Source organism: Candoia aspera, chromosome 18, assembly GCF_035149785.1.
Source record: "Candoia aspera isolate rCanAsp1 chromosome 18, rCanAsp1.hap2, whole genome shotgun sequence".
NCBI classification, from domain to species: Eukaryota; Metazoa; Chordata; class Lepidosauria; order Squamata; family Boidae; genus Candoia; species Candoia aspera.
This window is the reverse complement of record NC_086170.1, coordinates 10,112,356-10,125,334: the sequence shown is the minus strand read 5'-3', so window position 1 is coordinate 10,125,334 and position 12,979 is coordinate 10,112,356. Positions and strand designations below refer to the sequence as shown.

General features: G+C 53.5%; 1 protein-coding gene and 1 non-coding gene across 3 annotated transcripts in view; both read left to right on the top strand.

The window, feature by feature from the left end:
• Positions 1–1,009: 1,009 nt before the first annotated feature.
• The window catches only part of LOC134507016 (ATP-dependent RNA helicase DDX19B), a 445,506-nt gene continuing 433,536 nt past the window's right edge, over positions 1,010–12,979 (top strand). For both annotated transcript variants that reach the window (XR_010068863.1, XM_063317426.1), the window contains exons 1-9: positions 1,010–1,116; positions 5,584–5,632; positions 6,384–6,437; positions 7,878–8,013; positions 9,095–9,187; positions 9,506–9,608; positions 9,925–10,039; positions 10,271–10,448; positions 11,763–12,000. Coding sequence is in view for 1 of the 2 variants with exons in the window: in XM_063317426.1 (XP_063173496.1) it covers positions 1,057–1,116; positions 5,584–5,632; positions 6,384–6,437; positions 7,878–8,013; positions 9,095–9,187; positions 9,506–9,608; positions 9,925–10,039; positions 10,271–10,448; positions 11,763–12,000 (1,026 nt within the window). In the remaining variant the exon portion in view is untranslated. The remainder of the gene's footprint in view (positions 1,117–5,583; positions 5,633–6,383; positions 6,438–7,877; positions 8,014–9,094; positions 9,188–9,505; positions 9,609–9,924; positions 10,040–10,270; positions 10,449–11,762; positions 12,001–12,979) is intronic.
• Positions 7,452–7,591, top strand: LOC134507243 (small nucleolar RNA SNORA57). The gene has a single exon (XR_010068877.1). It is a non-coding gene; the product is annotated as a small nucleolar RNA SNORA57 (small nucleolar RNA).

The window sequence follows — 12,979 nt, the reverse complement described above, 5'->3', positions numbered from 1 at the left end:
AGGGGAATTCTGGCTGGGGAATTCTGGGAGTTGAAGTCCACACATCTTCAAATTGCCAAGGTTGAAAAACACGGCTTAGTATGTCATAGCATGACCCCTGTTCAATTCTGGGGAAGCCTATGGTTGACTGTCCCTGTAACTGACAGCCATAGATTAAAAAAACAGTCTGGGAAAGGAGGGTTCTTCTTGATGTGACATGCCAAGCCATAAGCCATGATTTTTCACACTGCAACGTTTAGTCTCATGCAATGTGCTAAACCACGCTGAAGCAGAGCATTGGAACCGACCCATGGCAACACCACCGGGGAATTCCAGCCTGCCCACCATTCCGGTGTTCTGAGTTCAGGCCTCCCGAGATCGTGGCTTGGCAAGAGGCAGCCCTGGACAGCAGAAGCAGTGGGGCGAGGATGGGGGTCCCCTGCGTGCCAGGCCACCTCAGCTGGGGGGGCACTGATGACGTTCCCTAGTCGGGTAATGAAACGTCTGCAAGCAAACCACCAAGCTCAGAGAACCCCAAGGACTCCACACCTCCTCTTTGCCCAACAGATGCCCCCCAGGGTTGCTTAGCCAACATGGGGGGGGGGGTTGCAACCAGCAAGGTCTGGAGCGCCCCACGTCGGGCTCTGCCTTTGCATTGCAAAGGAGTCTTGCAGGTGGACGGAGCTGGAGACCTCCAGACCCCTGGCTGGGCATTGCCACGGGGTGGCAGGGCGGCCCCGCGGGGAAAAGAGGGGTCCCCCTTTGAGGCCACCCTCCCGAGGCAGCATGGGAAAAAAAGGCAAAGACAAAGCCACGTCGAGCTTTATTGCACCGCAGTTAATCCGGCGCGCGCTCGCTCAACCTGGGGAACGTTCGAAAGGGGAAAAAAAGGGGCGGGGCGGGGCGGGGCGTCTCCGGAACGGCCGCCGCGCCGCCGCCGCGCCCCGCCCGGAAGCCTTTCGGAGGCGCATGCGCCCCGCCCCGCCCCTTCCTCCCGCGCCTGCGCAGAGCCGGCGGCCTCGCGGGAGCTGCCGCGTGAGGCTGGGCGGGCGCTCCGTCTCCTCCAGGCCGCCGAGGATGGCGACCGACTCGTGGGCGCTGGCGGTGGACGAGCAGGAGGCGGCCGCCGCGGCGTCGGTGAGGGGCGCGTGTGCTCCGCGTGTGAATGCGGGGACTCTGACTCGTGAGGGCTGAGGGGCCCCCCTCTCCAGGGACCCCGGGCGGCTTACGAAGTAGCGCTCGCCTTAAAGCGGGGAAAGCGCGAAAAGCGAAACCAGCCCGGGCGGGAACCCCCTGCGGTGTGAAGCCCCGAGTTCGTGAGCGATGGGTCCCGCGCCTCTGGGGACGAAGGAGCGGTGCGCCGTGGTGTAGCTCTGCCCGCTGTGCGTCCGTGCGCGCGCGTGAACTCCGTTGGTGCGTGTATCTCGAGAGGGAGCGCACGTAATATCTATACCTAAGCTCTTTCTACGGGCTATAAAATCTCTGTTTATACAGAGGAGGGGGAAGTGTGTGTATATATATAACGTCTCCATATGAACTTCCTTTATATATATATATAGAGAGAGAAAAATATAATCTCTGTTAAAAACTGTTTATACATATAGAGAGGGAGGGGGGATATATATATATATATATATATATATATACACACACAATGTCTCTATATAAACTTTATATCTATCTATCTATAGAGAGAGTATATAATTTCTCTATTAACTGTTTATACATATATGGAGTGAGGGGGAGTTATGTATATAATGTCTCTATATAAACTTTGTTTATACATATATATATATAGAGAGAGTATAATCTCTTTATTAAAAACTCTGTTATAATATAATCTCTATTGAAAACTCTCTGCCTAGGGTCCCTCTTTTGGGGGAAGATGGGCAGTGGCAAAATTTGATAAATAACTAAATAAAATATATATTGGGGGGCAGTTAAGGCTCCAGGTGACCTTGGGCCAGTCCCCCTCTCTCAGCCCAAGAGCCAATCAGGCGTGGTAAGAGAGTTCTAGTCCCGCCTTAGGCACGAAAGCCGGCTGGGTGACCCTGGGGCAGTCCCTCTCTCTCAGCCCAAGAGCCAATCAGGCGTGGTAAGAGAGTTCTAGTCCCGCCTTAGGCACGAAAGCCGGCTGGGTGACCCTGGGGCAGTCCCTCTCTCTCAGCCCAACCCACCTCACAGGGTGGTGGTTGTGGGGAGAATAGGAGGAGGAAGGAGCATTAGGTACGCTTGCCACCTTGAGATATTTATAAAAATAATAAAGATGGAATTTTTTTTATAAAATAACTATATAAAGTTAGTGTGTGTGTGTGTATAGAGAGAGAGAGTATATATAATCTCTGTTAGCTGTGTTTATACATGTATTGAGTGTGAATATATATATATATATGCACTCTATAACCTCTGTGCATATATATATATAGAGAGAGAAAGTGTGTGTGTATATATATAATACACACACACACTACAATATATAAATTATGTATAAAGTTGTATGTGTGGCTGTGTCTTATGCTTATATGGGAGGGTTGTTTCTGTATCCCTGTTGGGGGGGCGTGTTAGCCATACAATTAAGGTGATGGATGCCTGTCTCCTCTGTATGTGCAACGTGGGGTTTCTGGAGGCAATTTCTATTTCTTATAATTAGACCTGTGGATGGATGTGGTGGGTTGAAAGAGGGGCAGTTATATCGGTGTGCCTGGGTCTATAATTGCGTTTGCTATTGTTGTTGTTGTTGTTATTTAAGTGCTTTGCAAGATGAAGCCTTCTTCATTCAAGGTTATGGGTGTAATCACCACCCCAGTTCCATATGGCTTGGTAAATAGATGGTTTTTAGACTTCCCAGCTGTGGTGGAGGGGGCACTGGCCCAAAGCCCCCCAGCCAGCTTCTGGGACTAAGGCAGGATGGGACCCGAGGTCTCCCTGCTCCTAGGCCAGCCCCTTAAATATGGGTATGAGAGCAGCGTGCGGTAGCAGATGAGGGCTGGACTGTATTAATATGTACCTCCCCTCTGAGCCAGCGAAGTTAGGGTGGCACTGCCGTCTTCTTCCCCCATTTTCATCTGCACCACAGCCCCACAGAGTGGGCTTGGCTGAGGGGGCAGCATGTTTGAGGTCGCCCAAGGAAGTCCATGGCTGAGTCACCCGCCTGGGCTGTGGGTCCTCAGCTAGCCTGGCTCACCTCCCTTGATCTGGGAAGGTCCAAGTATGTGGAACTACAGTTCCCATCATCCACAGAAGGGATGATCTACTGGTGGGAAGAAGGAGGCTTCACTGAAGCCTTTGCCTCTGGCACTCGATCACAGTCTTGTTGGCTGTAGGCTGTTAACCAGGTTCACGTGGCACACTGGGCCAGAACCAGATGCCGTTGTGGCTTAGTGCAGCGGGTGATTCCCGCCGTTGCTTGCTAACAGCAACGTGGATCGGGGCCTAAATCTGCTTGCTTGCTCCTTCTCTCCCAGACGTCTTGGCAAATGCTCTGCTTGAACCATGAGCTGGTGCACCACTTGTCTGTGTGCAGGCTTTGTGGTTTCGCAGGGAAGCATCTGCTGCCTCTGGATGGGAAAGCAGCAACAGGGACTGTTTTAAGATGGAGGAACCCTGCCCTACCAGTTAATCAATCAATCCCCAGTTAAGATTTTGACCTGCAAGGTTCAACTGGGGCACAACTCCACCCAGTGCAAGCCAGTAGAAGCAGGTGAAATAACACCCAGTTTTGCACTGTCCAACCTGGGCTGTGTGCTTCGTTGCTCCTGAACAAGTCAGGGTTGATAGGCCAAGGAGAAACCCTGGTTTCAGTTCCAGCTTGTTCGAAGGGCAGCATCTAAGAATCCTCGTTTGGGGTATGGGCTAAATTTTGGGATCTGTTGAGTTTACTGCCCAGATAAGTAAGATTACACCTGCTGCTGGGGTTGAATTTGAGGAGTTTCTAGCTCTACCAGCAGTGAGAATTGGGCCACATCAATAGATACCTTATTGGTGGTAAAATGATACTCTTTCCCAGCTTCAGTTTCCTCTGCCTGCAAAAGGGGAATAATGATGTTTTTTCTAATGGCATTGATAAAAGGATTGCAAAGATTGTTGGTTCTTGACTGTTTGAAAGCTTGGGAAAGTCTAAGACTGCTTTTATTGAGAGGGGCTGTAATAACCAAGCCTTGCAAGTCTCAGTGCGCTCAGTAAATTAGAGAGGCATCTGTCTGGACACTTCCTCATACTTTCTGCGAGGTTTGGACTTAAGCTGTGTTTTCCTCCTCGTCGTTTTGGTAAGGGATCTGGCCTGTCTCCATCAAGGGCATCTTCCCTCCTCTCTGCAATTAGTATTAATATTTAAGTGACCTTCTGAGTGAGACCAAAGAACTCTGAGGGCCATAAAGTGGTTTTCGCAGCAGCCAAGCAGCTCTCCCTCACTTGTGGCTCTGATCTGGGAGTTCATCAGCCACCGTGACCAGCAGACCTGTTTAGCTTTCTCCTTTTCGAGAAAGGAAAGCTGATCAGTAGCCCTTCAGGTTGCCCACAGGGGATTAAAATCCTTTAAAGAACTATAGCAATGCCAGAGACTGGAGAATTTGGATTTTGCATCCTACGCTGTGCACAGAGGGCAAAATCCTCCCCACGTCCTTGGTGATTGTCTTGCTGGATTTCCACGAAAGCCCTTCAGCCAGGGAGAGAGAATTGTCTGGCTTCTGACTCAGTGCCATGCCTGAGCCCTGAGGGATGGGAGGGAGGGCTGTGGCGGTAATTCAAAAGCCCAGATTTGTGCTCACAATCTTATTCTGTGGCTTCTGCTGAAAGATCACCTTGGGTGAGGGATTCCAGAAAGAAAAACTTCCTTTGAAGGCGCCAGTGGGCAGTACAGCCTCCTCCCAACCTCTGGGATTGGTGTTTTCAGCCACCATCTTTGCATAATTAGTATATTCAAGTGTTCTGGGTTTTATTCCCCCAAAAACAGCATTTCCAAAACCCCGGCTTTTTAGTCATCTTACTGTGGTCACTGACCAGCAGATAAAACCTGGAGAAATCAAGTGGAACTAATAATAAAACTTGGCAGCAGGCAGGTATAAGAAGCAGAACCGGCTTTCCCTTTCTCCTCCAAGCTTTGTGTTTTTTCTCTTTAATTTTTTTTTTCCCAAGTAACATACAACATTCTGTTCTGTTGGGTGGCTCCTGTTTCTTGGCTGGCTGTGTGAAGATACAGTAAGGCTTGTGCAGGCAGGAGACCAACTGCATTCCAGTCCCTTTTTATGGCCTGCCCCAAGAGTGGGTAAAGGCCTACCTGCCCATTTTGGTCCTTGGCAGAGTCCCTCTTTATTTCTCACACGGGGCAGGGGCTGTGTGGGCGGAGCTCGTACCCTCCCAGCCTTTGAACGCCAGGCCAAGGCTTCTTTGACCCCCAGAAATGTCCTTTCCCTTTTGGGGGGGTCTTTCAGACAACACCTCCGAGGCCTCTTGTGTGTCGGGAAAAGAGTAGTGACCTTGAAGAACTTCACGATATGCATTTGGAGGCCCTGATCCCTTCCTTTAGGGAGGGTGGCTGCTGAGGGGTGAGCTGTCGTTCTCGTAAGCTGCTTGGTGCTCATTCCTCCCTTTCTTCTTTCCTTTTAGCTGAGCAACTTGCACCTGAAGGAGGAGACCCTCAAGCCAGATGCCAATGGTGGGTGTAGCCACACGGTGTCTCAGGCCGATCCGTTTCCCGTAACCATCAAAGATACCTCTGGTTCTTTTACCCGCTCTTTGTTCTTGCCGGTTGCGCCCTCATGCAATGACAATCTCATTCTCCCTGTTTTTACAACTAGAATTACACCCTCCTACCTGGGAGACCAACCTGCTGAAACACAGCCAAAGGCTGTTGTGGCGTTTCAGCGCTGGGGAATCTATTTTAGGCGTGAGGTTGAGTCAGTCAGAGCCTCACTTGGCAGTAATAAATCTGCAAGCTTCACTGGCAAACCTGTATCAGAATCGTGGTCCTGCCAGCGGTGGGGAGTTTTACTCCTGTGGCTGACAGGGCATGAAAGCTTGGCATCCTAGAACAGTGGAGTCGGAAGGGACCCCCAGGGTTATCTAGTCCATCCCTCCATGAGAGGTGGTTGTCCTGCCTCTTCTTGAGTTGGAGAACCCACAGCTCGAGCGTTGAAGGGAAGGAGTGCCCGTTCATCCCCAACTGGCAGCTGTAACTATTCCTCTGCCATGGGGAGATGACTTGCTGAAGTGGGGTGTGTTTCTGGGAAAGCTGCTCCCTTGGCCTGAATTGGCCGAGGGGCTTCAACCTTCCACTGAAATTTCCCACAAGGGTGTCCCCCCACCCACCCCGGCGGCGGCGGCTGCAGTAACAGAACAGAATAGCTTCCTTGCCCGCCCACCCGGCCATCTTGCTGCTACTACAATGATGGTTTGTCCTAACCCAGGTGCCGTTGTCAAGACAGGTGACAATGCAGAGAAGACGGAAGAGGAGGAGAAAGGTACGCCCAATTTTCAACTTGTTCAGGAAATTGAGCTGGCTTTGGCTCCCGCCTCGTCTTCATTTCCAAGAAATGAAGCTTCGTGGGCACATTTAGAGAACAAGGGCAAACGCAGGCAGCAGCCGCACAGCCTGCATGGCTGCGGTTTTTCTGGTCCGGCCCTGGGATGAAGCGATGCAGGGTCTCCATCTGTGGATGCAGCCTTCCTGTTCTCGCAGAAGCATTTAGTTCGTATGGGGGGGTGGGAGGGAGCAACGGTGCTTTTTTTCCCAACTGTATTGAGAAAGGTGCAGGCGACCCTGGTTAACATGGTGGGGCAGAGAACAGCAGAAAAGTTAACAAATACGTTGCAAAGGGCCAGGGCTCGGTCCAGCACCTGAAAATGCGTTGTCTTTCTCTGTCCCGGAGGCACAAACTGGTGCTTCTTAGTGGTTTGGGAATGATCCTCTGGAGCTGCCCAGAGATCTGGCTGAGTTCAGAGCCTGGCCTTCGGATGGCCCCTCCTGGGCATGGCTCCGGGCCTCATGGGCCTCTGCCCGGCTCATGTTCCCAAGGGTGGCAGCTCACACTGGCATTATATCTGTCGGGCATTAATCGGATCTCTGTTGCCCATTTCTCATGGTGTCCCCTGAACGGCCTTCCTCGTGCCAGCCACCCACCCAATGCAGCGAACAATGGAAGCCTTTTAAAACAAGTCAGAGATTTCAGACAGCAATATGTAATTGGTGGAAGATCCAAGCAAATTAAACTTCGCCAAGTTGCTCATGGGCTGGCCGCTGAAAGCCTAGCCGCTAAACCTTGACTTCCAATCTAGTTAGGCCAGCCCTCTTCAACCTGGAGCTCCCCAAATGTGTTGGACTTCAGCTCCCATAATTCCCACCCAGCAACGGCCGCACTAGTTGCAGGATTTAGCCCCCTGTCTGAGGTTGTGGAACGTGCTGTTGTTATGTGTGGCACAACTGGAACTGGAAGGGGGGTTTCTGTTGGGAATGAAACTCAGACTAGCCCGGGGATCCTCCTTTTCTTGGCAGGCCTGGGCAGCTGAGTGCCCAGCTCTGTAATGTCTGGAGGTAAAGCAAAGCCCGCTCAGCGTTCTGTCTTCGGTGCCAGCTGTTTGCCATCTGTTGGTTCTATCCTCAAGCGCTGGGACATGGGGGGGGCAGCTCCTGTCTCCAGCCATAGGCACTCTAGGTAATGGGGGGGTTGCATGTGGTGCAGAGAGGCGGTTGTCTTGGGACATCCAGGGGACGCACGTGAGCAGCTTAGCAGCCCCTGCTTTGAATGCTAAGAGGACACTGTGGCAAAGGCAGCCACAACCATTAGGAGATGCCCCTCCTGTCCAGGTTGGCAGGTGTGTTCTGGCAAAGGATCCAGGTGTAAAAAAAATGGTGTTTATTCTCTGCTGCCCTCCCCCTCCTCCCTTTCCCGATTTCGGCGCAGAGGATCGCGCCGCCCAGTCGCTGCTGAACAAGCTGATCCGCAGCAATTTGGTGGACAATACCAACCAGGTGGAGGTTCTGCAGAGGGACCCGACGTCACCGCTCTACTCTGTGAAGTCTTTTGAAGAGCTGCGCCTGTAAGTGCCTCCGGCTCGGCTCCGGGGGGCTCGTGGCTCAGCGGAGCACTCTGCGGGGGGTGGGGGTGTCTCCCTGCCCAGGTTTGTGTCAGAGTAGTGAGCTGTTGTGGCTCCTGTGCCCTGCATGGGGGGCCCCTCCAATTTGCCCCTCCGAAGCAGCCCTGCGAGAGAGGGGCTGGCCCGAAGCCTTCCTGGCGGTGTGTGGACACGGCCTTGGGCCTCCCAGGTCCCCGCCTGACCCCTTCACCGCTGTGCCACGCCGGCTGGGCGCTTTCCCCAGAGTCCCTCTCGATGGGCTGTGGAAATTCACCGCTGGCTTCTGTTTCAGGCCCAACTTCAACCCGGCTGGCTTCCCAGGAATGTTGTGAAGGTCACAGGGGACCCCCACTCCTATGGGCTTTGGAGGAAAGTTTGTCACTGCAGTGCACATGAACCTGAGCTGTGGGTTCAAAAAGCTGGTTGTGACCAGAGGTGGCGACTGGGGCGTAGCCATGGGAGAAGATGGTCCTTCTCCTCTCCCAGATTGCTTCATGGATGCCTGAGTGGTCACCATGAACCAGATGAGGCCCTTGGCCTGATCCAGCCTCAGCACTTTTCCAGTCTGTGAAAAAGTCCATCTCTTTCTGGACTGTTTGGGAAGTCTGGACAGGATGCAAATCAGTTTCCAAGCATTCTAATGTAAAAGCCATGCGGGTAGTCCTCGTTTAGCAACCATTTGCAGTTACGGCAGGGATGAAAATGTGAATCTGCAACCAGTCCTCACATTGACGACCTTTGCAGGGCTGTAAAGCAAAGGAAAGCTGAAGTGAGATCATAAGTGTGGTTGTGGTTTCACTTAGCAACCACTTTGCTTAATGACCAAGTTGCCAGTCCCAATTGTGGTTGCTAAGCGAGGACCGCCTGTATAGAAAATAGGTGCAGCCAAAATTGTAGTGAAAAACGTAACACAAACCCACATTAACAAGTAGCAGGAAATACCAAATATTCTAAAAAGCCCTCCGTGTTTTAATACCCAGGGAAATGAACTGTTCTGAACTCTCAACTTTCTTCAGTAATCCCGCCTTGCTTTGCTCCCTCCCAGGAAGCCCCAGCTGCTCCAGGGGGTGTACGCCATGGGCTTCAACCGGCCCTCCAAGATCCAGGAGAACGCCCTGCCCATGATGCTCGCAGAGCCGTAAGTCTGGCCAGTGGGCCCTGACCGGGTCTGGGCGGAGAGGGCAGGCAAGCGAGCCATGGATGTTTTGCGACCATAAATGGTTTGCATTGGGTGGGCTAAAGATTTGATGGGGCAGATGCGGGGGTCCCCAAAGCAGCCCGAGGGAGCATCCCGGCCACCCTTGGCTGAGTTGTGCCAGGCCGAGTGTCTCTGCCCTGTGCGGAGACATAATCCTCTGGCAGGAAACTCGGGGCAGCCCCTCCCTCCACCAAAGGGGCAGCCCTTCCCTCCGAGCCTCTGAGGGTGCTCCCGCTCACGGTGGCCATGGGTCTCCAGCCCACAGAACCTGATTGCGCAGTCCCAGTCCGGCACAGGGAAGACGGCAGCGTTCGTCCTGGCCATGCTCAGCCGAGTGGAGCCGGACCACAAGCATCCCCAGGTAATTGCCATTAAAAGCCCTGGTGGGGGCGGGGGGTGGCAGAGCCCCCAATCCGAGGTGGGATGCGGTCGGGGTGTTGCCAGGCATCATTTGCTCCCGACAGAGCTTAAGGCAGGGATCGGCAGCCGGCAGCCCTTGGCCCTCTTCCCCGAGACTCGGGGCCTTCCCTCCAAAGGCTTGTTCAGACCTCTGAGAAGAGGAGGGGGTGTTGGGAAAAAGGGGGGGATGCGCCAGCTGCAGGGCCCTGCCACTTAAAGGGGAGGCACTCGGGAGGCGTCCGTGGCTGTGTGCCCTGACTCTGCCCCCTTTCCTCCAGTGCCTCTGCCTTTCCCCCACGTATGAGTTGGCCCTCCAGACCGGGAAGGTCATAGAGCAGATGGGCCAGTTCTACCCAGCGCTGAAGCTGGCCTACGCCGTCCGGGGCAACAAATGTGAGTGTCGCACTCGAGCCTCTTCCTCAAGGAGCCTCTCCTGAGGTCTGGTGAGGACAGCGCGGAGCTGAGCTGGGCGGCCTCTCCGGTGTCTGTAACAAATTGGGTTCTTCGGGTGCAAAAGCCAGGAGGGTTTTAAAGGAAACCCGGGCTGGGGTCAGAAGGAGTCTCTGGCTGAGTTGTGTCCCCTCGCCAGCGCCCAGACGGGTCTCTGTCCCTCCTTCTCAACAGTGGAGCGTGGCCAGAAGATCGCCGAACAGGTCGTCATTGGCACACCAGGCACCGTCCTGGACTGGTGTTCGAAGCTCAGGTTCATCGACCCCAAGAGGATCCGGGTCTTTGTTTTGGACGAGGCTGACGTCATGATCGCCACCCAGGGGCACCAGGACCAGAGCATCCGCATCCAGAGGTGAGGGTGCGCCCTGCCAGCCGCGGTGGGGAGAAGCCAGGTCCCCCGACATCGCTGGCACATCGGGCTTGGCGTTCAGTGTTCCCGGTTTTCAACAGAGAGAACACATTTTCTGACTTGGAAAGGTGGATGAAGAAACCTGCAGATTCCTGAGTCCTTTCTGCCCATTTCCTCCTTTGAAATAAGCTTTCCTTATGTTAATGTCTCTTTTCTGACATGTGTTCCGCGTGTCACCTGTTGGTATTTGATCTTTTTTCCCCCACTTTGCGAGTTTGAGTTTGTTTTTGGAGCCGAGAAATCATGCTAGACGATTTGGGCGTGCAGAACAAAAGGAGGATAATGCTGGTCCTGCACAAAATTTGGGAGTAGCGCAGCCATGCAGGTTCCCCTTCAGATGCCAGGTCTGCTCTCTGGCCAGTCAGAGGTGGCTCTGGAAGCGTGGGGGGAGCAGAGTGGAAATATCAGGAGGGGTGGCATGATGGAGGTTTTTCCACCAAGCCAGTAGGCCAGTTTTTCTCAACCGTGGCAACTTTAAGATGGGTGGACTTCAACTCCCAGAATTCCCCTGCCGTAGACTGTCCTTGGTTTGTGGAATTGATGAAGCGACAGAAGGGAAGACAGACCCTCCTCAGTGTCAGAGGCCAGAGTCACCCAGTTGGCAGCAAACCCAGGAGTGACCAAGAAAAGTTTGGGCCTGGTGCACGTGCTTGGAACTAGAAGTTGCGGCCTCTGTCGCAAAATGGCTGCCTTGTTGGGCGTGGCCAAAGCCTGCTCGCCAGAAGGTGAACTCGTGAGGTGGTGCCCTGAGGCGTGCTCTAACGCTGCGGGGAGTCCGCGGCCACCCCGGCATGCCTTCGTTTTGCCAGGCGCGTGGCATAATTCTCCCTCCTGCTGATACTTCTCTTAAACCGCCCAGAGTCCCCCTTTTGAGGGGAGATGGACGGCGATAGAAATGTGAATAATAAATAAATAAATGTCCAAACAAGGGCTGGAGGTGAATGCGGGTAGTGCTGGAAGCGGCCGTGCCGGTTTACTGCACACCTGCTTCCTGTTTAATTTCTAAAAGCGAGGAGTCCAACCCATTTTGGAACAGCTGGCCGGTTGCCGAAGGTTGGTCCGCTTTGCGCGAGGCGAGGCGATGGATCCTTCTTGTCGGGGGTGGGTGGGCAGTATGTCTGCACGCTTGACGCTGCCGGGGCAGAGCAGGCGTGCAGGAGCAGAAAGCGGTGGCCTTTGAGACTCGCGCACCAGCCGCAGGGCTGTGGATCCGAGTCTGGCTGTTTCTCTCCCCCCCCCCCCCCCGCCGCCATTCAGGATGCTGCCCCGTGACTGCCAGATGCTGCTCTTCTCAGCCACCTTCGAGGACTCGGTGTGGAAGTTTGCCCAGAAGGTCGTTCCCGACCCCAACATCATCAAGCTGAAGCGGGAGGAGGAGACGCTGGACACAATCAAGCAGTACTACGTCCTCTGCAGCAGCCGGGAGGAGAAATTTGATGCCCTTTGCAACATCTACGGCGCCATCACCATCGCCCAGGCCATGATCTTCTGCCACGTGAGTGCGGGGGGGGCGGCTGGAACGTGGTCGCTGCCACACAGCTGAATCCCTTCCTGATGGGGGGTGGTTAAGCTCAGTCCCACGACTCCTGTCGCCTCTGTCCTCTGCCTTTCCCGCCCCCCACCCCGCATCCCCTTCGCTGAATGCAGAAGCACCATTTCATGGCTGAAAGGATTTGGTGGGGGCGGGGGAGAATTGGCTACCCTTCTCCGTGAATTTTCATAGTTCTTTATCAGCAAAATCTTCCTTGATACAGCCTTAGTTTATGTTGGACCTGTTTGCTTGCTCGCTTGCTCGATTTATTAGCCACCCGTCTCACTTCTCCAGGCGGCTCTAGGTGGCGTACGGCGGGGTTAAAAAGCAATCAGTCAATACATTGAAAAGTATAAGAAATATATAAAGCCCAACTGCAACAGAGAGTAATAGATTTTATTTGTTTTTTTGTTTGTTTATTTACTGGTGTCTAAACTCTGAGGCTAAAAGCAGGCCCTCCAGTGAAACTCCAGGAGAGGCCCCTGGAGGCTTTGCTTCCTTGCCTGTGGAACTCATGGCCACAGGAGCTGTCGGCACCCAGGGAGAAATAAACCCGCTGCAGCTACTAACCTTGAGGGCTGGATATATCCTGTGCGATGGTTGCGGCTTTCTGCTTCTCAGTGCTAGTTACTGGGAATAGCGTGGGCTTCGCAGAGGTACCGAGTGCAATACAGACATTGCGCCATGATAAGCCATATTTAGCGCATCTCATAGACCATCTTGAATGGTTTTTCGTCTAGGTTGAGGGCCCCCATTTTTAGCGTAGAGGGAAGTTCAGTAAAAGGGTGAAAAATACCTGGCTACATCCTTCGATTAGCTTCTGGGGACTCTCTGGATGTGTCCTTGCAGTTTTCCGTTCCACGCTGTGGAAATGGTTCTCCGTTGCCCCCTTCTGGGGTCTGTCAGCTTCCTAGTCCTGCGTATCCTCCTATTTATCTTCTAT